Below are 20511 nucleotides of genomic sequence, written 5' to 3' on the forward strand. Positions count from 1 at the left end.
GCGCGATCTCTGCCCATTGTTTCGCGAGAGGACGAGCGTGGCTCGTGGTCCAAGGAGCTCTCGTCTGTCTAGAGTCGCATTGTTCGGGGTAGGCTACTCGAGTCGACGAGCGGAAGGATGAACACGGATGCACAGACTGGGGGAGCATTATCTTCTGGAGTATACAAAAATGGCTAAACCCAATTGCCAACGGAAAATGAACCGGAGACGGATCGACTTAATTAGTTGGTAAAAAGAAAATCGAACTCAGTCGCATCGGCTCACAAATTAAATCCTATATGGCCACTCCCAGTGCATCGTCTTTTAGGTGTTGTGTCCTAACCCACAATAAATGCTAAGAAATTATATCTCCAATGCATTGTCTATTAAAGTAGTAGCTATTTAATAGCTTTGTGAGAAAAAAATTAATGACTTTGTGTTGATTTGCGTGAAGAGACGGTCCCTGGCATAAGAGACAATTTTATCATTAATAGATTGTCATGTCAGCAAAATGCCCAAGATGATATGTTAAGAGACAAGCATTGGGAGTGGCCTACCATGTCCGTCGATCACCAGTTTGCCACAACGACCAACTTCGTGCTCTTCCTAGACATTGTAAACTCTTTTATACTCACTCTGATCCTAAATTGTTGACTCAAATTTGCTCAAATGAATGTATTTATTTTTGAAAAGCATTTAGATACATGTAATATTTTGATAATAATTTAGAATCGGAGGGAGTAGTTTTATTTACTACCTCGATCCGGCTTCAACAACAAGGGCGTTGCCGTAATCGAAGCAACTTCCGAGACACATTTTCAGCCTATCTGACCTGCTCTAATCGGCTGATTAGCTTTGAGAATACACCTCGATTCACATCTTTGAGACACCTGCATTGACATCTTTGTTGGTTGCCCCATTGTTTCGTGCGTCGACGTGAAAGACTGGGACGGCCCAGACAGCAGCAGGTTGCTAGGCCTAATTAGCTAGCTGCAACCAAATAGGCCTAACCCTGGCCTCCAACAACCACGTCCACAACTACGTTTGCAATTAGGCACCACGAAACCCGCTGCGATTAATCCATCATATGCACGCAACGACGCGCGCCACACGGAGAAAAACCAATCTCACAGGAAGAAGTACCGAAGAAGAATACAACGAGAACGATAGTAGCCGGAAAGAAAACAAAAGAGAAGAAGAAGGAAATTCTGGCTTCAGGTTTTCTAACCTATTAAACTCCCTGTCGCCTGCAGGGTATAGGGCCGATAGCGCTTAGTTAAGTACTCCGTATGATCTCCAACAGCCGACCGCATGCCACGTACCCGCTGAACATGCCGGCCTCGTTGCGATTAGGGTCCTATAAATTAGGGCGACGGTCGACAGGGCGCGGAATAATCGTCGAGATATCCAAATGGCACTTTCTTGGTGGACTTGCAATCCAAGGATCGATTACGTACTCCGGCTGGTTTTTAGTTAGTTAGGGTTTCGAAATCCCCTAGAAAAGCCAAAGGATAGGATAGAACATTCAGAACGTACTGCGAAGAGCGCACCAAACGTCTTTAAAATCAACCAAGTGCAATATTTTGGGGGAAGATCGATCAACAGAGACACATACTTAGCACAAGCTAAGGGTTTACTTTGTGTTTTTTCTTCTTCTTCTGAGCTTCCTCATTAAAAATCTTGCAAGTGCTAAACGACAGGGCTCCGTCTCTGCTCACGAGTCGCAAAAATCTGGGCGTCCACCACGTACGTCCATTTTCTGACCGGCCAACAACACACCCACGGTTCCGTTTCCTTGTCTTCGTTTCTTGTGGGTGTGGTTTTAGCGTTTTTGCACGGCACTACGGCAGGCAGCGCCGGTTCGGCAGCCTGGTGCTCCACACGTTCATTTTCATTTTGAGCCCGGAGCTGGAAGGGATCAAATAAAGAATGGTTTGACCAGCCGGAGGCCGGTTTGTCTTGATCGGCATAAGCTAGCTAAGCGAATTCAAGCCGGTAAGACTTCTTAGCTGACACTAGCATGGGCTTCACATTTGATTTAAATATTTGTAGCGTGTTTACAGTCTGTAGCCCACCACTATCATCTACCGCTATATAGTTCAGCACCCCGAAAAGCTATTCGTCTATGCCTAGACGCCAGCCTTCCCTGTCCTACGACTAAGGGCCGGTGGGCGTTCTGTCCGGAGCCTAGACCAAAAATTCGGTCTATTTCAAATTCAAAAATTCAAAAATGAAGAACGAAATATACTTGTTAATTTGACTACCATAAAATTTAGGTTTGGTTCAGTACTCATGACTGAATAGTGTAGTAGTTGTTGTTTATTGCCGAAAACTTGAACAATAGTATCCAATAAAAATTCGAAAAACTAGCTGAGTTGGAGACGTGATTTTCAGTTCCAAATATGGACTCTCATTGCATGAGTGCTCGCAACTTGAAGACGTTGTCGGGTGACGCGCCATCCATGCATGCTGCCATGCAGTTGTCGCCCCTTGCCGGCTTGTTATGTCGCTGCCACTTCAAACCCGACCGTTGATGGGTAGTCATGCGCCTTGGACTTGAAGAACAACAACCGGTGTCAGAAAAGCAGGCGTGGTGGCGGAAGGTGGCCTGCGGACGGGCAAGCGGCGTAGTGATAGAAGGTGGCTGACCACTAGGGTTAGGGAGTCGTGATATTGCATCCCTACAAGGGAAGGGAATCTGGGTCGGGGATTAGGAGTTTACAAACCCGAACTAGTCGATTGGGTTTAGGTGAGTCGGGATTCGGGGAAGAGACGTTGGGGTAGCGGGGCTGGGCCGCTAGACGCCTCGCTTGGGCAGTCGCTTGTTCGGTCAATTCTGTTTGTTCATGTTACCAAGAAATGATACCCGAATCGACCAAACTAATTTCGGTATGTTAATTGTGCTACATAACTTTTTGTTCAATCTTTTCACTCTCGTTCTTATCGTTTTCGGTCTTTGTTCTTTTCGGTTTAGGTTTTTAGCCATTAGTTTTTCTACCCACCCCTGTCTACGACGGCAAACCCTCTATTCCTACTTTGATTCACCTTCTCGCACTCAATCCGAAAAGAACAAAGACCGAAAACGATAAGAACGAGAGTGAAAGGATTGAACAAAAAGTTAAGTAGCACAATTTACATACCGAAATTAGTTTGGTCGATTCAGATATCATTTCTTGGTAACATGAACAAACAGAATTGACCGTTGGAGCCGTTCACGCGATAAGATCAATCCGCAACCGTTGGATCGTTCGATTTTTCCAGGCTCGTAGTAAATAAATTCCACAAAAAGAAAGGGGGTGGTTACACAAGAGAACCCAAAGGCCACGAGCCCACGTACTAGAAGTCGATCACACGACAGGGTCTCGCTGTTACATATACCGCCCGCTAACCCCTCTCTCGCCCGCCCCCTCGCCGCCGCTACACGCACTGCCCCACTCTCATCTTCCTTGCCTCCGATCGCCGCAAATGCAGGGCCACGCCGCCTCCGAGGGCGCCCTAGCCACCGCGCCGTCCAGCCCCACGCGCCGCCTCTGCTGCGGCCAAGACGTCGTTGACTGCGCCGAGGACGACGACACCGGAGGCATCCACTTCTTCTTCAGCGCCCCGGCCAGCCCCGTGCACTACATCCTCCGCTCGCCGCCAGCGTCGTCTTCCTCCTCCGCAGCATCGGTACACCACGCCGAGGGAGACGGATGCGCAGGCGACTTCGAGTTCGCGTCGGCGCGCCACCGCGTCGCCGGCACCGGCATGAGCTCCGCCGAGGACCTCTTCCTCTCCGGCCGCATCCGCGTCGGCGGCCTCTCGCCTATCCGCCAAGAGACGGGCCACGGGGAGGAGGAGGATGGCGACGACGGCGGCGGGCACTCGCGGCGGCCTCGCCGGGCCAGGTCGGCGTCGCCGCCCCGGACCCCGCGGTTCGCGGAGAACGGATCCGCAGAGACGCCCTCCGAATCCTTCGCGTCCTCGTCTGCGTCCTCCGCGAAGACCATCCGGCGGAGGATCTCGCTGCGGGACCTCCTCGGCCGCACCTGCAGCAGCGATTTCTCGTCCTCGGCGGGTCCGGCGTTGGCTTCGGCCATTAACTCCGGCGCCGACGCCGAGATCAGGTCAAGCTTCTGGCTGCCGTCCATCTGGCCGTCGCGGACCAAGAAGGGCCCCCTCCTCCCCTGCCCCTGCCCGGCGCCCCCGCATCCTGGGCGCCGGTCCACGTCGTCGGTCAGAGCGGCTCCCGGCGGCGGCGGAGGCCATGGACGCCAGCGCGAGGGCGCGCCGCCGCGGCGCACGACGTATCTGCCGTACCGGCAGGGCCTGGTTCTCGGATGCCTCGGCCTCGGGGCCCGGAGCTATGGGCTCGCCAATTCCATGCACCCGCTCTCCACCCGGTGAAAATGCGTGTGCCCACGCGGAATTTCATTCACATTTCGCATAGTTTCAGCATGGCTTGCGTGAAAAGGTTTGACGTGCTATTGTTCCAGAAGGGTAAAAAATGATATCAGCGATGTAAAATTATAAATATAATTTTGCTCCACCGATCCAATACTTTTATGGAAATGTCTATTTTATTTATTTGAAAGATGTTACTACTTCGTATATCAATTCATCATCATATTGTGTTGTGTAATGAAAACTGATCTCTGTGCTGTATTTGCATTCCGTTGTCCATTTGTTCAATTTGTGTTGTTTTGCCCCCTCTGCTCCCTGAAACGCCAGTTCTAGGGAAAAGGGCAATACTGCATCGAGTAATCTATCAAGGAGGAAGTAGGAGGCGGGGAAGGAAGAGAAGAAGGAAGATCCGGTGGCCGGCCGGGATCCGGGTGCAGCCAGCGGCGACACTCCAAGGGCTTTGAGGAGCTCGATGTAGCAGCGTACTTGCTACAATCTTGGGAACTGATTCTTCTTATTGGATGTGTTGCCCTCGAAGTTCAGCGTCATGCCAGACAGGCATAGAACCTTCGAAGAAATTAGACTGAATATTACAAATTTTCACCGCTGCCTCACACAAAGGGTCCCCAAATTAGACCTTTTGTTCTGTCTCTTGGACTTATGTTCAGTGTCCAGTGCAATCAAGATTCAAGATCGCGAGGATCCGTGGTTCAGTGACTGACATTGTACAGACTTGATGCTTGGAGGGTCCTTTTGATCTTAATGCCGAGAATTTTGCTAAAAGAACGGAATGATTCACATGTAGACTAGCTAGTCAGTCACAGGCTTGATTTCTTGGCTTCAGGAATGAGTGTGTCCGCTGAAGGCGACGTGATGTTTGGTGGAACGGAGAAGTGAAAAGTAGGTCAGATATTGCACCAAGAACGGTAGAATTTTTTATGAAAGGATTGACAATCAGTAGTTGATTAGATCGCAAAATTGGTAGTATTGGGCTACACTTCTATACAACTCAGAGATAGAGAGAGAGGAAAAAACACATTCATTGAACTTGGAACATTGCTAGGGAGTAAACCCAAACACAAGACTTTTTTACTCAAAGAAGGCCTAAACCATACTATCCTAAACACTTGATGCTCTCACCTCATGGGAAACAGATCTAACAGAGATTCAGTACATCACAAGTTTATATAAATGGTCAATCTGGAGGGTAGTTGAGCTGTTTAACTTATGGCATAATATTTTCATCAAGATTTAGTCTGGAGTGCCTTGCAGCATCATGGAAATTATCAAGGTTAATGTCAAAGCATCACTCGCAAAATGCAACATTCTGGTGTCCAAATCCATGTGACAGTAACATAAAGCTTGGTTTGCTTTGCTTTGCTTGGAAGCAGCACAGACAATAAGCTCTTCAACTGAAAGGGGCACACACGCTTGTCTTTATACAGCTACGTAGATTAGGTTCATATGTCCTAATAAGGTGTGCAAAGTTGACTCTAAGTAACAGATTACTGAGATAAGTGAGGTAACATCTGGACAAATCTTAAAGCAACAAACATATCATCATCTCCAAACATGCTTGGTTTGCCAACTGTCTTCTCTACAATGCTGAGCTCTACAGGAAAAGGGGCTTGAACGTCTCATTCGCAAGCTTGCACAGTCCATTGAACACCCCAGCATCTGCGAGATGAGCATGATCCAGAGATCAACAGTGTTAGGGGTAAAAGCAAGAAATAATGTTGGTTCTCTATAAAACTGTTGCAGACAGATAAAAATAAGAATATTTATCTTTGCATCGCCAGCGCAAAACAAAGATATCTACAGAAAAAACTGAAGGCACACTAAGCTCCTAATGAAGATTTCTTGCTGAGTTGTTGTGAAGAAATGCTGCAATGGTGGGGCTACAATAACCTTACTTCTCCGGAATGGTAGCTTATGAGCTATAACTACATTGCCCAACCAAGATAACCAAGACTAGCTATCCTGAAAGAATTTATTCAAAGATGATGTTCAATCAAACTAACAAATTAGGCACCATTTCTGGGGCGGAACTAGAGCTTCTAAAGGTAGTTGAAGCAGAAGGAACATAATTAGGCATGCACTTATTGTCTACAGAAACTTAATTCAGTTTTGGCATTAGAGTTTAGATATAAGAACAAGCAGTTACCTGCCTTATCTGGTGTTCTAAAATAAAATGAGAAGTGTATTCATATATGTCAATCCAAACGAAAAATAACAAAGCCAAACGCTAAGTAGGACAAAGTTCAGAAACAAGCTAGTTCATAGAGAACTGGCAACTTTTAATTCACGTTGTTCACCTGTTTCTCATCAAAGGTGGTGATGGACAATCCCAATAGGTATAGCCCCTGTTACGTCTATGGGTCACGTCTATGGATGTAAAAGCTAACAAACTTGAATGTTGCGAGTTAAAACCCATCGCAGCAGCCAGAACATGCCAACAGTTCACAGCATGAGTAATGAAAAGCAATGAAGGATACTACATAGGTGCATCAAATCTCACCAAAGTTTTCACCGAAATCTGTGCAAACTTCAGCACGGATGGACTGATTGCTGTCAGCGATCCCAATAACCTCCATATAGTGTGGTGATTCAGGGGCATCAGTGGCACCTCTGATGGTCAACTGATGCCCATCAGTGGACTGCCCGACAAGAACTCCACCTTCATTGCGCTGGACTTGAACTACTGTGCGCACTCTTCGCCCAACAAAAATCTTCAGGGTCTCTCCATTGACAAATGGTGAAGGACTTGAAGTATCCATCTCTGCATGATGTGGCATCAGATTTATCAATTCAATTCAGCATTACCATCAGATAGCATATAGAACAAATAAGATGTCCAAGTCTCCAGTCCTTCTTTCATGCCAAGCAACCATACGGCAGAAAGATTAACATATGGTGCGCTAGCAGACCAGCAGTGTCGCATTGTCTGCTACATCACAGGCATCTATACTATCTTAGAGTTGTGATACTGATAGAACATATAAGCATGCTACCAAGTGTTAGGCACATTGGGCGGGCCCAGCTCAATTCAAGGGTATTCCCTTGATTTTTGCAAAAATATGAATATATGTACTATGTACTCTATATGTATGCATGTATAAAGTAGTATTTTGGGCTAAAACTCAAAATATTCAAGCATTGAGCTCTAAAATGCACTAGCCATCTATCTCCTTCTCCCAAGTTGGCCCAATCAAATGGTCTAACTAGGATTTTAGACCTCTTAATATCTAACCGTCTACTGGATACTCATAATCTCGTACGACCTATGCTTGCACCTGGTGCCTCCCTGCCTCCTTTCAAATCCCAAAACAAAGATTTCTCAAATCCAACAACCTAGCGACTTCTCCTTTGCTCTGCTTCGGCACTTCTGCTGTGGAACGGCTACACACGCACTATGCAACACACAAGATGACAACACCTCAGGGATCACTCGAGTAGAGACGCAAAATTTTCACCAATGAATTTTCGAAACAATTTTGACCGGTGAATATTCTGAACAATTTTGAATACCCAGCGTCAAAATCCTGGGCCCGCCGACTGGCGACATACATTTGGAGCAAGTTCTGATACTGATAAGAGATAGCCATGCTAGTACCAAGTCGCATGCCTTTTGAGTGACGAGCGAGATTACAAAGATGCATGCTGATTAACCAGACATTTGGGCAGCTATGTCTCCAGTACGGTCGCTACAGAGGCAGAGCTACAGCAGTACAAGGGTGTATACACGGGCGGAGGACCCGGTAGGGTAAGGTAGGGCGGCCGCCCTACCTTGATTTTTGCCTCAGTTACGAATTGGGGGAAGATTATGACGGGGAGCTAAAGGGTTCGTGGCCTCGTGGGGTGATGGGAGGTCGGGAGCGAAAGAATCGAAGGGGAGATAGATACCTGCAGTGGAGGAAGACGAGGCAGGGGTCTGGCGGCGCCCGGCAGCGGGATGGGGAGGGAGGGGTGGCGGCGCTCGCGCGAGGAAGATTAGCGACGTAGCGAGGGGGGCTGGGGCGCTCGGTACCGGGATGGGCGAAAGTATAAGTGGCCCACGGGCCCAGCAAGGCCCCTCAGGCCGAAGGTAGAAAAAGGAAATAAAAAAATGTTAGATTTGGACTAGAATTGTGAAGGTTAATTGGTCAAATGTATTAATCCTAAAATATATATATATGAATGGTCCGTGCCGGCCCGGCCCGAGGGCCTGAGGTTGAAGGCCAGGCACGGCATAGGTGGGGCCTCAGGCCGGCCCAGTCCGATTATTTTATACTTTCTATCTTTGGTGAGAAGAGTCTCGTTTGTTATGTCACATATCTAATTGATCTTTATTTTGTGTAAAATCAACTCTAGCGGTTACCGAAAAAATCGAACCGAAAAAACGCGTATTCGGTGCACCGAATCAGTGTTTTCGGATCGAAAAGGACCCGTGCAGAACAGAATCGGAAAGCTGAAACGAAAAGCCTTAGGGTTCAGTTTTCAGATTCTGTTCTGCCGGTAGCGCAAACTGGTACTGCAAATCGAATTCGACAGTTCGACAATTAAAAATCGACAGTGGATTCAGTTTATACATTTCAGACAATATGAAAGCAAATTGAATCAAATATGAATGTGCAAACATCACATGAAAAAAACAATAATCCAAATTACATGTAATTGTTCAGATGCAACGATCAAACAAATAAACAATGGTCCGGCATACAAATACAATGTTCAAATGTGACGATCAAAATAGAACATGAAAAATTTGGCATTCTATCTGCCATACAATTGCCACTGATGCTCGATGAGATCCTGTTGAAGCTGCGTGTGCGTCTCCCTGTTCTCACTGTCCCGGTAGGTCTGAAGAAATGCTTGGATCCTGTCCGGGTTCCTTTGAGGGTTCACCCTTTTGCCTACATTGTCAATTAAAAGTGACAAATTCATCCCCCTCTCATCCTCGATGATCATATTGTGCAAAATCACACATGCAGTCATAATGTTTGAGAGGGACTTCTTATCCCAAAAATGAGCAGGACCTCGCACAATTGCGAAACGTGCTTGCAAAACACCGAAAGCTCTTTCAATGTCCTTCCGGGCTGCTTCTTGTGCTTTGGCAAAAACAGTTTGCTTCTTGCCGACGGGATTATGGATTGTTTTGACAAATGTAGCCCAATTCGGATATATACCATCAGCTAGGTAGTATCCCATGTTATATTCATGGCCATTGACGGTATAATTGCAAGCCGGAGCATCTCTTTTTGCAAGCCTTGCAAAGGGAAGAGATCTTTGCAGCACGTTGATCTCATTTAGGGATCCCGGGAAACCAAAGAAGCTATGCCAAATCCACAAGTCCTGCGACGCAACTGCCTCGAGCACAATTGTTGGCTCGCGGTGATGGCCTGTATACTACCCGTTTAAGAAATCAGGCAGTTCTTTCACGTCCAGTGCATGCAATCTATGCTCCTAAGCATTCCTGGCCATCCCCTTGCTTTATTCATTGCCAGAAGCCGCTTCGTGTCCTCCTCATTTGGTGCTCGGAGGTTTTCCTTGCCGAACACCCGGATCAACGCCTTCGCAAAGATGCGGACAGATTTAAGCGTTGTATCTTCTCCGCTGCAAAGATAGTCATCGGTGTAATCCACCAGGACGCCATAAGCAATGACCCGCATGGCTGCGGAAATCTTCTTGATACGCACTAAACCCAAGAAGGACGGTCGCGTTTCTTCGGCGGGTGAAGTAGCGACAGTTTGCTTCCCATGCCTCCACAATTTTCACGAACAGAGGCCTACGCATACGGAGGTGCCTAATCAACATGGAGTGGTCGAGCGCGCGATTGTGGGGAATGCAGTAACGACCAAACTTTGATCATTGCCTCTTCTTGCGCAGCCCCTTGTCTTCCACCTCTTTCATCGTGAGAATCATCAAAATGTTCTCGAGATCACCGTAGCTCACTTCTTCGTCGAAGGAGTCCTCGGACAAAGAGGAGGACGAAAATTGCAGCGCGGTAAAGGACAAAGTTGATGATTGCATCTGAATTCGGCAATTCGCAAAATCAACAAAGGCCTAAAATTCACGAGATCCCCAAATCCGAAGGCACGAAATCGATGACAAATTTACCTTCTCCAGTGGGGGGGGGGGGAGGATTTGCTTGTAGATCGGGCGAAGGTGGCCTCCTTTGGCTAGACGGCGTCGGATTTGGATCCTTCCGAAGCTCCTGGAAAGCGGGCGGAAGGTTGCGGATCCGGCAGCGGTTTTGGTGCTCCTAGCTCGGTGGAACTAGCGGCCGAAGTTCACGTGGCAGCGGGCGGACAACGTAGGAGCGTTGATGAGGGCGGGGAAGACAGCGACCAGCGGCACGAATGCGGTGGTGGCGGCACAAAATTGCAGGAACGGCGTGTCGGGGAAGACAGGGAGAAGACAGAAACGTCACGACGTGGGCTGAAATATGCTTCGCCAACCGTATTTCGAGGCCACTTCGGTACCAAGACCGGGGGAAGACGGGACCGAGGATATTCAGGTTCGAGGACTCCTATGCGGTAAATCTGAACTTTTTTTCGGTTTACGCAACTATTCGGTATTTTGTTTGGTCGTTTTTGCCCCCAAAACCGATAACTAGCGGTTATTTTTCGGTTCGGCCCTTTTTTCGGTATCTACTAGAGTTTCTCTAAGTATGGAGACGTTTCTAGAATAAAAACTATAATTACATTTTAATAGTTATAAAAACCTAAGTTGACAATCCATATCTATTTGTTAAGCCTTGAATGAAACATTAAATTACTAAAAATACGTGGCACAAAGATCTTCAGAAACATGCATGCAGATTTTGGTGAGGCGTTTACAGAAAATATAACTATATATTTGCAGTGCTCTGTACTTCTGTGAGACTTATTGTAGCCGCCAGCACTAGTAAATATTAAATTGATTCACAAAATTAATACAAATTCACCTATTCAAATATTAAATTTTGAAAAATACAATGTCATAAAAATTATTAAAAACTAATAAATAGATACATTAAAATTTATAAATTGACCCGATATTCCAAGTACAAAAAAGAGCTCTCATGTACATACTGTGGAGAATCGGGCGTAATAACAATTTTTCCAGAAAAATGAACTGGACGTAAATTCAAATTCTGCTGGTTGTGCATCGCATAGAATCCCAATGAAAAACCTATTCCAATTCCTATTTGGATTGACAAAGTTCGGAATTGTATATTGAGATTAGTATGAAGCTTTTACTTTAAGGTACATGTATCAATATCATAATAGGGTTTTACAGTATTAATATGCGCATGTATCTCCATGATTAGATATCAATACAAAATAAATAATAATGAAGAGGAGAAGCTGCTGCTGACGTGTAGAGAGAGGGAAAGGTGCAATGATGTTATTGTGTGATAGGATTTGAAAAATGCAGGCCGAAGAAGATGTTGTTGGTGTGTAGAGGTGTGGACCGAGAGAAAGGTGCAGCAAGGATGGAAGAGGGTGCAAAGAAGAGCCGGACGTGCGTAGCGGCCCGGGTTGGGGGCGTGTCGACATGTTTTCTTCACTTTTTGCATTTCTTTTCTGGGAGGAAGTTTAAAATTGTTAAAAACTCATTAGTTTACAGAGTAATTGCATAAATATTTTTCTTGCTAATTTTTTCCACTGATGGACATGTATTTTTTGAACCAAACTAGAGAGTATCTTATCACTAGTAAACTACATCTTGTTTTTTCTAGGGCGTTGGATTTCTAGTCTAGAGAGATGAGCATGTATTTTTTGAACCAGACTAGAGAGTATTTTTATCACTAGTAAACTACATCTTTTTCCAGGGCGTTGGATTTCTAGTCTAGAGGGAGGAAAGCTTCGTGTGAAGTGACTTATTCTTCCCAAGTGGTCGGATCGTTCATTTCACTAGCTAAATGTCCGTGCTTTGCTACGAGACTAAAAATCTAGGCTCATGTTTTTTAAAATTTCTAATAAATAAGAATTTTCTCAAAATATTATTTTTGAAAAATAATTGTCTTGAAAGTCATCAAAACCAATCAAGAATAGTCAAAAGATCGTGATACGTATAAAATGAGTGGCAATTAGATGAGTTCATAGCCATTAAGGGATAGTCTTGTTGAGTGAACTGGCGACTACCAACTCAGATCTTTATAAGTGTAAAGATATTTATTATTTATGGATGTATTTTCTTCGAAAGGATCTATTCTTATGAACTAGTTCCGTTTTTCTAAATGTAAGAGTAGCTCCACTCCATAGCCCTAAGCCCCCAACCCCCAAACGGGTTATGGCGGCGCCGGCGCCAAAAAACCGATCCAGCCCGTCCCCCTAAAATAAAAAAGTAGCCGGTGCAGCCACTCAATTCATACGGCGCCCCCAGGCCGCACCTACTCACAAGGGGGCTCGTGGGGGCGCCGGATGAAACTGAAAAGCAGGACGGGCCACCCTTGTCGGCGAGACTAACCTCGATTTGGGGGGTGTGGTTGGGTGCTGGCTCCACCCCAAACCAATTGCATGCACCGGCGTCCCATATGGCCATGCGCTGGACGCTATATGGGCGATGAGTGAGTGGAGATGCTCTAACTCTTGGGGAAAATTTGTGGAACTGTGATACTCCCTCTGTCCGCCTTTTCTAGCCGTGAAACTTGCTAGCCCAAATACCAAGGCACTCTGCTGATGTTGTGTTGATTTGCAGCGGCTGCATGCCATCTTAGTTTCTTTGGCCGTGAGTGGGCTGCTGTGGGTCCATTAGAGAAATGTGCGTCTCCTAATATCAGACTGCATGTAAAAAATTATGCGCCTACTAAAAGCGGACGGAGGGAGTAATGGTTGGATCAAGAAGGTGTGATTGGGCCGAGATTTGAAACTACAAGGTTTTGGGTTACGATAAACCAGTTCCATACTTCCATCAGTTACGCACGTAAGGAGTTCTTAATTTGGGGGGCAACACACATGTAGATGCTCCCATTTTTTATTGCTCACCAAAGACGATGCACACAGCCAAGAAAAAAAAACATCACTGTGATTCATATAAATTTTCCCTTATCAATCACGGCCTGACAGTGACCGCTATCTTCATGCCCTGCTTGTAGCAGTGATCCTCCCCCTTGCCGCAGATGAACATGATGACGCCGCTGCTGCTGAGGGTGATTCGGTCGTTGCCGGAGCTGTACACCGTCGCGTCGTCAGGGTGCCTAGTGCAAGTGGCGAACCCGAAGGAGTCCACCATGACGACGTTGTGCAGGCTGGGGTCGTAGTTAAACACCGCAGAAAGCAAAAGGACGGAGCGTGTTTTACTTGTGCGTATAAGTTTAAAAGCACCAGTAGTCCAGTACGAGCGTGAGTGTGTGATATGCACGTACCGAGCACATCGCCTACCCTGAAGCGTTTGTCGGGCGTGTTGGGCCATGCCATGACGCCGAAGGTCCAGCCATTCGAGTCGCCGACTACCTATTCCCTCGCCGACGCCAACTCGACGCCGACCTGCAGCATCAAGACGATCGCCAGAAGCAGCCCAACCCCAAGGCGACCGTACCCGACCTCGCAACTGCTGCTGCTTCCCCGTGCCATATCTAGCCGGCCAAAGAACCTGGGTATTTTTTTTTTTCTTGGCAGAAGATGAGAGGCTTCTTGTAGTCGATATGGTTAGCCCCTGGACTAGCTAATATATAAGCTAAATTTCCGTCCGTCTACAAACGCCTGGCTGGACCTAGCTGTGTTTGGATAATCATGTCCCTTAATGAAAGTAATAAATGCATTTATTTCTTGCCATGCCATGCATATTTAGATACAGCTTTTCACAATGAATGGTATATTGATGTCTCTTAATATATCATAATTGGCAACAAATCCCATGATGTGCGGCTACTCGTCACGTCAGGGGTGCCGTACGGCAGGGGATATGACTCCATCGTTATGGTGTCGCGCTTAGTATATCATTAACTAGATACAACTTTCACAAAGCATGGTATCTAAGTGTTGTATTTAAAGAAATTTTCATTTAATTGATTTTGGCATCATATTTGCATTTCAACCGTGTGATCTATTTCAGGCTAACCCGATTTACTTTTTAAAAATGGACGTACAACTTCCCTATTTCTCTCTCCCAGAGCATCTCCAACCAGCACCCCTAAAGACTCACCAAACGTCAAATGGCGGAGCTGGCGCCCAAAAACGCACCCAGCTCAGCCCTCTATTCTTAAATTTTAGACGGAGCACGCGGCCTAATAAATCAGTTGGCATCCCCAGGCCGAACCCAACCCAGCGGGGGTGCCGGCGAGGCTTTTTATGGTGCGGGCCCACCTTCTTAGCGCCGTTTATCGTCCTCACCAGCTTCGGCATTAATCGCCCTCACCGGCTTTGCCTTGGCTTCCCAGACGAGTTATGGCGGTCGCCGGGTCAAACCACCGCCCAATCTCGTCGGCTTCCACGCGGCGCGCTCCCGTGCATTCCCAACGCCGTTCTCGCCGTGTTCACACCCCGGCGGTTTAGCTTCGGCGCCTATAAATGGCAGCACCGGCCCGGAGATCTCGCCATTCTACTGCTCACCCTTCTCCTCCCTCACCGACCTCGCCCCTCGACCTCCTCTTGCCCCTTCTACTCCTCGATGCCATGGCCGGAAATTGGCAAGACCGCCGCTGGCTCCGCCTCGACGAGGCCGACACGCTGGCGTGGGCCGGCTACCCCGCGTCGTCAGATTGCTGCCTCCCACACAATTGGCAGCTGAGCCTGGCCGGCAGGCCCGTACCACCACCGCCGGCGTGAACGGACCGCCAAGCACTACTACCGCGTGCTAAAGCCGGAGCAGCAGGCGATGCCGGAGTGGGACCGCCACACCGGCAGCACCTGGACCGGCTTCTTCGAGGAGGAGCACTGGTGCGCCGTCCGCGATATGCCGCACCCGACGGTGCGGAACAATATCGCGGGCCGGCGTGCCTTCTGGCAGCAGCCAGGGCGGTCCCTCGAGGCCGTCTTGCCGCACATCGCCGCCGGCAACGAGCCGAGGCTCGACAGCGGCGCTCCCCTCTCCACCACCGGCCGGACTCCGCCGCTACCTGGGCGGTGGCTCCGGCTCCTCCTCTTCTTCCCGGAGGCGCACACGCCGCCGCTCCGGCCGAGATCCTCCTCCGGAGCATGGCAGGCTGCGTCGCCACCGTGTGGCCTCCTTCGCCTCGTCCGGCCAAAGCTGGACCCGGAGTGGATGCGTCCGGCTGAGCAGGAGAGCGCCGCCATCCCGCAGCGACGACGACCCGGAGGAGTTTCCGTGTCAGCGTGCCGCCGAGCGTGCCAACGAGGAGGAACAACGCCGGCTCCGCCTCCCTGGCTACACGGCCACCGAGGCCGAAGTCCCGGCGTGGCTGGCCGAGGAGGCGGCGAAGAAGAAGCCGGCCCTGGCGCTGGTGAAGGAGCCGGGCGTCATCGTCAATGACTCCGATGACGAGGACAGGGGCTTCAACTTCAACAGCGATGGCAGCGGCGCGTCCTGGATCGACCGCCTAGACGACTGGGTTTTTTTAGTTTTTTTAATTTTAATTCTGTAAATTATCGCATGTTTGAATGAAATGTCGCCGAACTTTATGAAACATCGCCTAATTTGATGAAATATGCCAAGTTTAAATTTGTTTTGAATTTAGTATCGAGGGCTCGGCTGGGATGCGGCAGGCCCCCAAATTTTCCTTTGCGCCGGACGCCATGTGTGTGTGTGGGGGGGGGGGGGCGGCTGGATATGCTGTTATAGTATATCATAGTCTAGTCCATAAACTTATAATGAATGCACAATTTAGTCCACAAACTCAGACAACGGACATATAAAGCCCTAAACTGGTATGAGTGTAACACTTAGATTCGAAAACAGTTAATTCAGATCACATGGGCACCAGCATCATGGGTTGCTGTTGGGGGTTTCTCACGAGAGTTTTTGCAAAAATTTAACAGCAACCCGCAGAGATTATTTTAAAATTTTCCTAGAGTTATGTTAATTTTTTACGAAAAACCCTGAGAAACATCAACAACAACCCGCTGTCCGGGCTTAATCCCGCCGAACCGTTTTAGAACGAAGTGTCACGCTAATACCAGTTTAGGTCTTTACCTGTGCGTTTTCTGAGTTTGTGGACTAAACTGTGTGTTGTCAAAAATTTATAATTTTTCGTAGAGTTAGTGTTATTTGGATTAGAGGGGTAATATTCCAAGTAGGACTGATATCTGAGGTGTTACACCGGCGCTGACCATGGGCCGGACGTCATGTGGGGATGAGTGAAGATGCTCAAACTCTCGGGGAAAATTTGTGGAACTGTAGTAGTGGTTAGATCAAGAAGAAAGGTGTGATTGGGCCCAGATTTGTGTCGGTCCATTTTGTCCGAGGGACAGATTTGTCCTTGTGAAACTACAAGGTTTGGGTTACAATAAACCAGTTCCATACTTCCATTAGTTACGCACGGAAGGGGTGTCTTAATTTTGGGGGCAACACATATGTATATGCGTTTTCTACTGTACCCAAAACTCCACCTGGGCTAAACGAAGTAATAAGGAAGGGCATTTCTGACCTTTCACATTTTACATTAGTAAAAAAGGAAAACAAAGAATTAGAGTTGCTCTCTCTTCCACCGGTATTCCCGACCCCTCAGCGGCTCAGCCTGCGCCTCCTCCTAGCGTGTCACCGCACGCGCCGCTGCCGCCTGTCGTGGACGAGACGGCGGTGTAGAGGAGGAGCGGGGAGATTTCGAGGAGCGCGCGGAGGCAGGATCTGGCGTCGGGGACGACGAGGAAGAAGTAGGCATTGTTTGTTTGAACTTCAGCTTCAGCTTTTGGTGTTTTTAGCAATCTCAAAAGTACTTCTTCAAAGATGTTTCTCAATTTCATGTGTAAATGAGATAAGTTCTTTTAAAAATTTTGAAATTGCTAGAACCGTCAAAAACCAAACTGAAGCACAAACAAACAAACAGGGCCGCAGTGAAACGGCGAGGAGGAGGCCAGCAGCGTCCCGTCCAGGTCTGCCGCCGCCGTCCGCCGCTCCCGCGATGACGCGTTGTATTCCGACACCAGTGGATCGATCTCGACTGGGCCGGAATTTAATTGCCCCGTGCTCGCGTGCAATTAGTACTTTGCGATTGGTTGGTTTGGTTGCTGCAGAGCGGTAATTCAACGGCTCAGCAGTGGGACGGTGGCAGCGGCCATGGATGACGACGGATCCTGGTCTCCTCTGTTTATACGAACCAGCCGCGGCCAATTCCTTTGATTGGACGGACTAGCTATGGCCTATGGACGTGCAGCAGGGAACGGCGACCGGCGAGGGCGAGGCGCTGAATGTGCCTCAGCGCAGCCGCGAGCTTCCCACGCCGCCGGCCGGCACCTCAACAAGACCTAATGTTGCGTGCAAAAAAAGCGCGCGGGGAGCTCGCCGCGGCTTCGTTTGGTGGAGGCGAGAGCCGGCGAGGAGGATGGGGAGGTGGTGGCCGTCAGCGGCGGCGGCGATGGCGCGCGGGACAGAGGAGGAAGAATATTATCGTGGCTTGGGTTACTGTTTTGCCCCTTCTGCTGGATACTCCATCATAATACTACAGACATCTAAATTGGACTATTAGGAAGTACAGTATCAATTAATCTGATCCCTTAGATTCTGGGTTAATGTAGAACTCTTTTTTATTGCTCATCAAGATGATGCAAACAACCAAGAAAAAGAAAGAAAACACCACTCGGATTAATTCATATTAATTTTCCATTATCAATCATTGCCTGACAGTGAGCGACATCTTCATCCCCTGCTTGTAGCAGTGCTCCCCTTTGCCGCAGATGAAGTTGATCACGCCGCTGCTGCCGAGGGTGATGCGGTCGTTGCCGGAGCTGTACACCGTCGCGTTGTCAGGGTGCCTAGTGCAAGTGCCGAACCCGAAGGAGTCCACCATGATGACGTTGTGCAGATTGGGGTCGTAATTGAACACTGCAGAAAGCAAGAGGACGAACCGTGTTTTACTCTTGTGCGTACAAGTCTAAAACCACCAGTACATACGTGAGTGTGTGATGGATACGAGTACGTACCGAGCACATCGCCTACCCTGAAGCGTTTGAAGTCGGGCTTGTTGGGCCATGTCATGACGCCGAAGGTCCAGCCACTCGAGTCGCCGACTACCCATTCCCTCGCCGCCGCCAACTCGCTGCCGACCTGCAGCATCAAGACGATCGCCAGAAGCAGCCCAACCCCAAGGCGACCGTACCCAACCTCGCTGATGCTCCTGCTTCCCCGTGCCATATCTAGCCGGCCAAAGAACCTGGGTATTTTTTTTTTCTTGGCAGAAGATGAGAGGCTTCTTGTAGTCGATATGGTTAGCCCCTGGACTAGCTAATTTATAAGCTAAATTTCCTTCTATAAACGCCTGGCTGGACCTAGCTGTGTTCGGATAATCATGCCCCTTCCTTAACGAAAGTGATAAATGCACTTATTTCTTGCCATCGATGCCATGCATATTTAGATACAGCTTTTCACAATGCATGGTATATTGATGTCTCTTAATATATCATGATTGGACACAAATTCCATGACGTGCGGCCACTCGTCACGTCGGGATATCCGGATATGACTCCATCATTATGGTGTCGCGCTTACTACATCATTAACTAGATAGGAGTACAACTTTTCACAAAGCATGGTATAAGTGTTGTATCTAAAGAATTTTTCATTTAATTGATTTTGGCATCATATTTGCATTTCAACTGTGTGATCTATTTGTGGCGATCCCGATTTATACATGCACTAGCTGAAAAAATGATACATTCAAAAACATGCATTAAAATTTCTCTTTGCTCTTCTTTAACGATCACCAAATATCCATTTAAAAATGGTTTCTTCCGAAGATTTGTGTCTCTGTACTCTAGTCTCTCAAAATAAAACAATACACTTCCTTCTGAAAATTATATAACATCACCCGGTCAAAAAAGTTTTGAGACATAATCACTTAATTTTTTTAGTTCTCTCCACTATCTCACTTCACCTGTTAAAACAAAGAGTTAGAAGGGGCAACAAATTTATGTTTTGACAGTTGTACGTTCGTTTATGAGTATAGAAATCTGATTATTAATTTTGTTGAGTATGTCTATTCTGATTTTGTTGGTTTTCTGAAGGATCTTATCAATATTAGATTAAGTCAAGCCTAATTAATAAACTAGCAACGCACGTGTAATTTTTTTTCCAATTATTTGCTCGAGTTGTTCGGCGGATCTGACTTGTGGGCAGTTTAGACGACTTGACGTCGTTGGCCTCTCGGCTATATGTCTGCTCGTAGTCCTGTCTCTGCGGGGTGGTTAAAGTCCGTCTTATATGGCCAGCAAGTATTAAATGTGGCAACTCGCCTGCGGATATCCGACCCAAATGGGTAGGATATAGGTCGACGTTTACGCCCATGGTATACCCGATGGCTCGCCCGATTAGTCATGGGTAGGGTCTCAGTATAGATTTATACCCACGGATACCCGATGGGTCGCCCACTTAATATTTGAATTAAATACATATTGTTTTTATTATATAATATGTGGACTCTTTGATGCAATAAGGATTAATGGATGAACCTTGCTGTAAAAAAAAAGACCAAGTGCAAAATTGGCCAGTAGCCCATGACTCGATGACCCATCAACTTGGCATGTTTGGCCATCTCTCTCGCTCAGTTAATCTCACTGAAGAAAGGCATCGAGACGCGTTCTCCCATCTCCCATTCCGCACTCGGCCATCATCTCTCCTTCTCTCTACTATGCCCTAGGCGCCACCACCATTCTCTTTCCGTAGTCTGTCTCATCAGCTTCTTCTAGCAATTCGTCATCTCCTCGTGTAGACTAGGAGATAGAGGGGACGGCCGTGGCTTCAATTCCTTGCCCGATGGGTGCCTGATCGGATCTCAGCTTCTGACTCCCTAGTGTTGCGGCGGAGCGATCTTTTTCTCGTCACATTCGAAGTTGTTGCCCGACTCTCGTAATGATCCTGCTGCCGATGGATTCTCTCGTGGAATTCCAGTCCAATTTGGTGCAGGTAACGGGCCTAATATACATGCAATTTTGGGGGTCCCACAACTTTTTTGGGAAGTTTGTCAGACGACGGTGAAGGAAACGGTCCGTGTTTAGATAGGGGTATAGATATTTTTAAACCTCTTACATTGCTTAAACAACATTAATTCTAACAATCAGTTTCAACACGCCG

General features: G+C 47.6%; 4 protein-coding genes across 4 annotated transcripts; 1 reads left to right on the forward strand and 3 right to left on the reverse strand.

Moving 5' to 3' along the window:
• Positions 1 to 3348: 3348 nt before the first annotated feature.
• Positions 3349 to 4545, forward strand: LOC100834894. The gene has a single exon (XM_003565546.4). The coding sequence runs from the start codon at positions 3445 to 3447 to the stop codon at positions 4363 to 4365; it is 921 nt and encodes a 306-aa protein (XP_003565594.1). The 5' UTR covers positions 3349 to 3444; the 3' UTR covers positions 4366 to 4545.
• Positions 4546 to 5641: 1096 nt separating this feature from the next.
• Positions 5642 to 8415, reverse strand: LOC100829480 (replication protein A 14 kDa subunit). Its single transcript, XM_003566373.4, has 3 exons — positions 8266 to 8415; positions 6881 to 7141; positions 5642 to 6039 (listed from the first exon to the last, which is right to left on the reverse strand). Exons 2-3 carry the CDS (start codon positions 7137 to 7139, stop codon positions 5975 to 5977), a joined length of 324 nt encoding a protein of 107 aa, XP_003566421.1. The 5' UTR covers positions 7140 to 7141; positions 8266 to 8415; the 3' UTR covers positions 5642 to 5974.
• A 699-nt stretch (positions 8416 to 9114) lies between these two features.
• Positions 9115 to 10010, reverse strand: LOC100835202. Its single transcript, XM_010234734.1, has 2 exons — positions 9843 to 10010; positions 9115 to 9747 (listed from the first exon to the last, which is right to left on the reverse strand). The coding sequence occupies exons 1-2, from the start codon at positions 10008 to 10010 to the stop codon at positions 9115 to 9117; spliced, it is 801 nt and encodes a 266-aa protein (XP_010233036.1).
• Positions 10011 to 17955: 7945 nt separating this feature from the next.
• LOC100836130 (basic blue protein) lies at positions 17956 to 18627 on the reverse strand. Its single transcript, XM_003565549.3, has 2 exons — positions 18366 to 18627; positions 17956 to 18267 (listed from the first exon to the last, which is right to left on the reverse strand). Exons 1-2 carry the CDS (start codon positions 18574 to 18576, stop codon positions 18056 to 18058), a joined length of 423 nt encoding a protein of 140 aa, XP_003565597.1. The 5' UTR covers positions 18577 to 18627; the 3' UTR covers positions 17956 to 18055.
• Positions 18628 to 20511: the final 1884 nt, after the last annotated feature.

The sequence above is a fragment of the Brachypodium distachyon genome, chromosome 2 (assembly GCF_000005505.3).
Source record: "Brachypodium distachyon strain Bd21 chromosome 2, Brachypodium_distachyon_v3.0, whole genome shotgun sequence".
NCBI classification, from domain to species: domain Eukaryota; kingdom Viridiplantae; phylum Streptophyta; class Magnoliopsida; order Poales; family Poaceae; genus Brachypodium; species Brachypodium distachyon.

Bases quoted from the DNA above. Each gene is read 5' to 3' on its own strand.
- LOC100836130 (XM_003565549.3), bottom strand. From the start codon at position 18,576: ATGGCACGGGGAAGCAGGAGCATCAGCGAGGTTGGGTACGGTCGCCTT. The intron at 18,268-18,365 runs GTACGTACTCGT...TGCTTTCTGCAG, and splicing joins CAGGGTAGGCGATGTGCTCG to TGTTCAATTACGACCCCAAT.
- LOC100829480 (XM_003566373.4), bottom strand. From the start codon at position 7,139: ATGGATACTTCAAGTCCTTCACCATTTGTCAATGGAGAGACCCTGAAG. The intron at 6,040-6,880 runs GTGAGATTTGAT...CTCATCTCGCAG, and splicing joins AGATTTCGGTGAAAACTTTG to ATGCTGGGGTGTTCAATGGA.
- LOC100834894 (XM_003565546.4), top strand. From the start codon at position 3,445: ATGCAGGGCCACGCCGCCTCCGAGGGCGCCCTAGCCACCGCGCCGTCC.
- LOC100835202 (XM_010234734.1), bottom strand. From the start codon at position 10,010: ATGCGGGTCATTGCTTATGGCGTCCTGGTGGATTACACCGATGACTAT. The intron at 9,748-9,842 runs GCAATGAATAAA...TTAAACGGGTAG, and splicing joins AGGACACGAAGCGGCTTCTG to TATACAGGCCATCACCGCGA.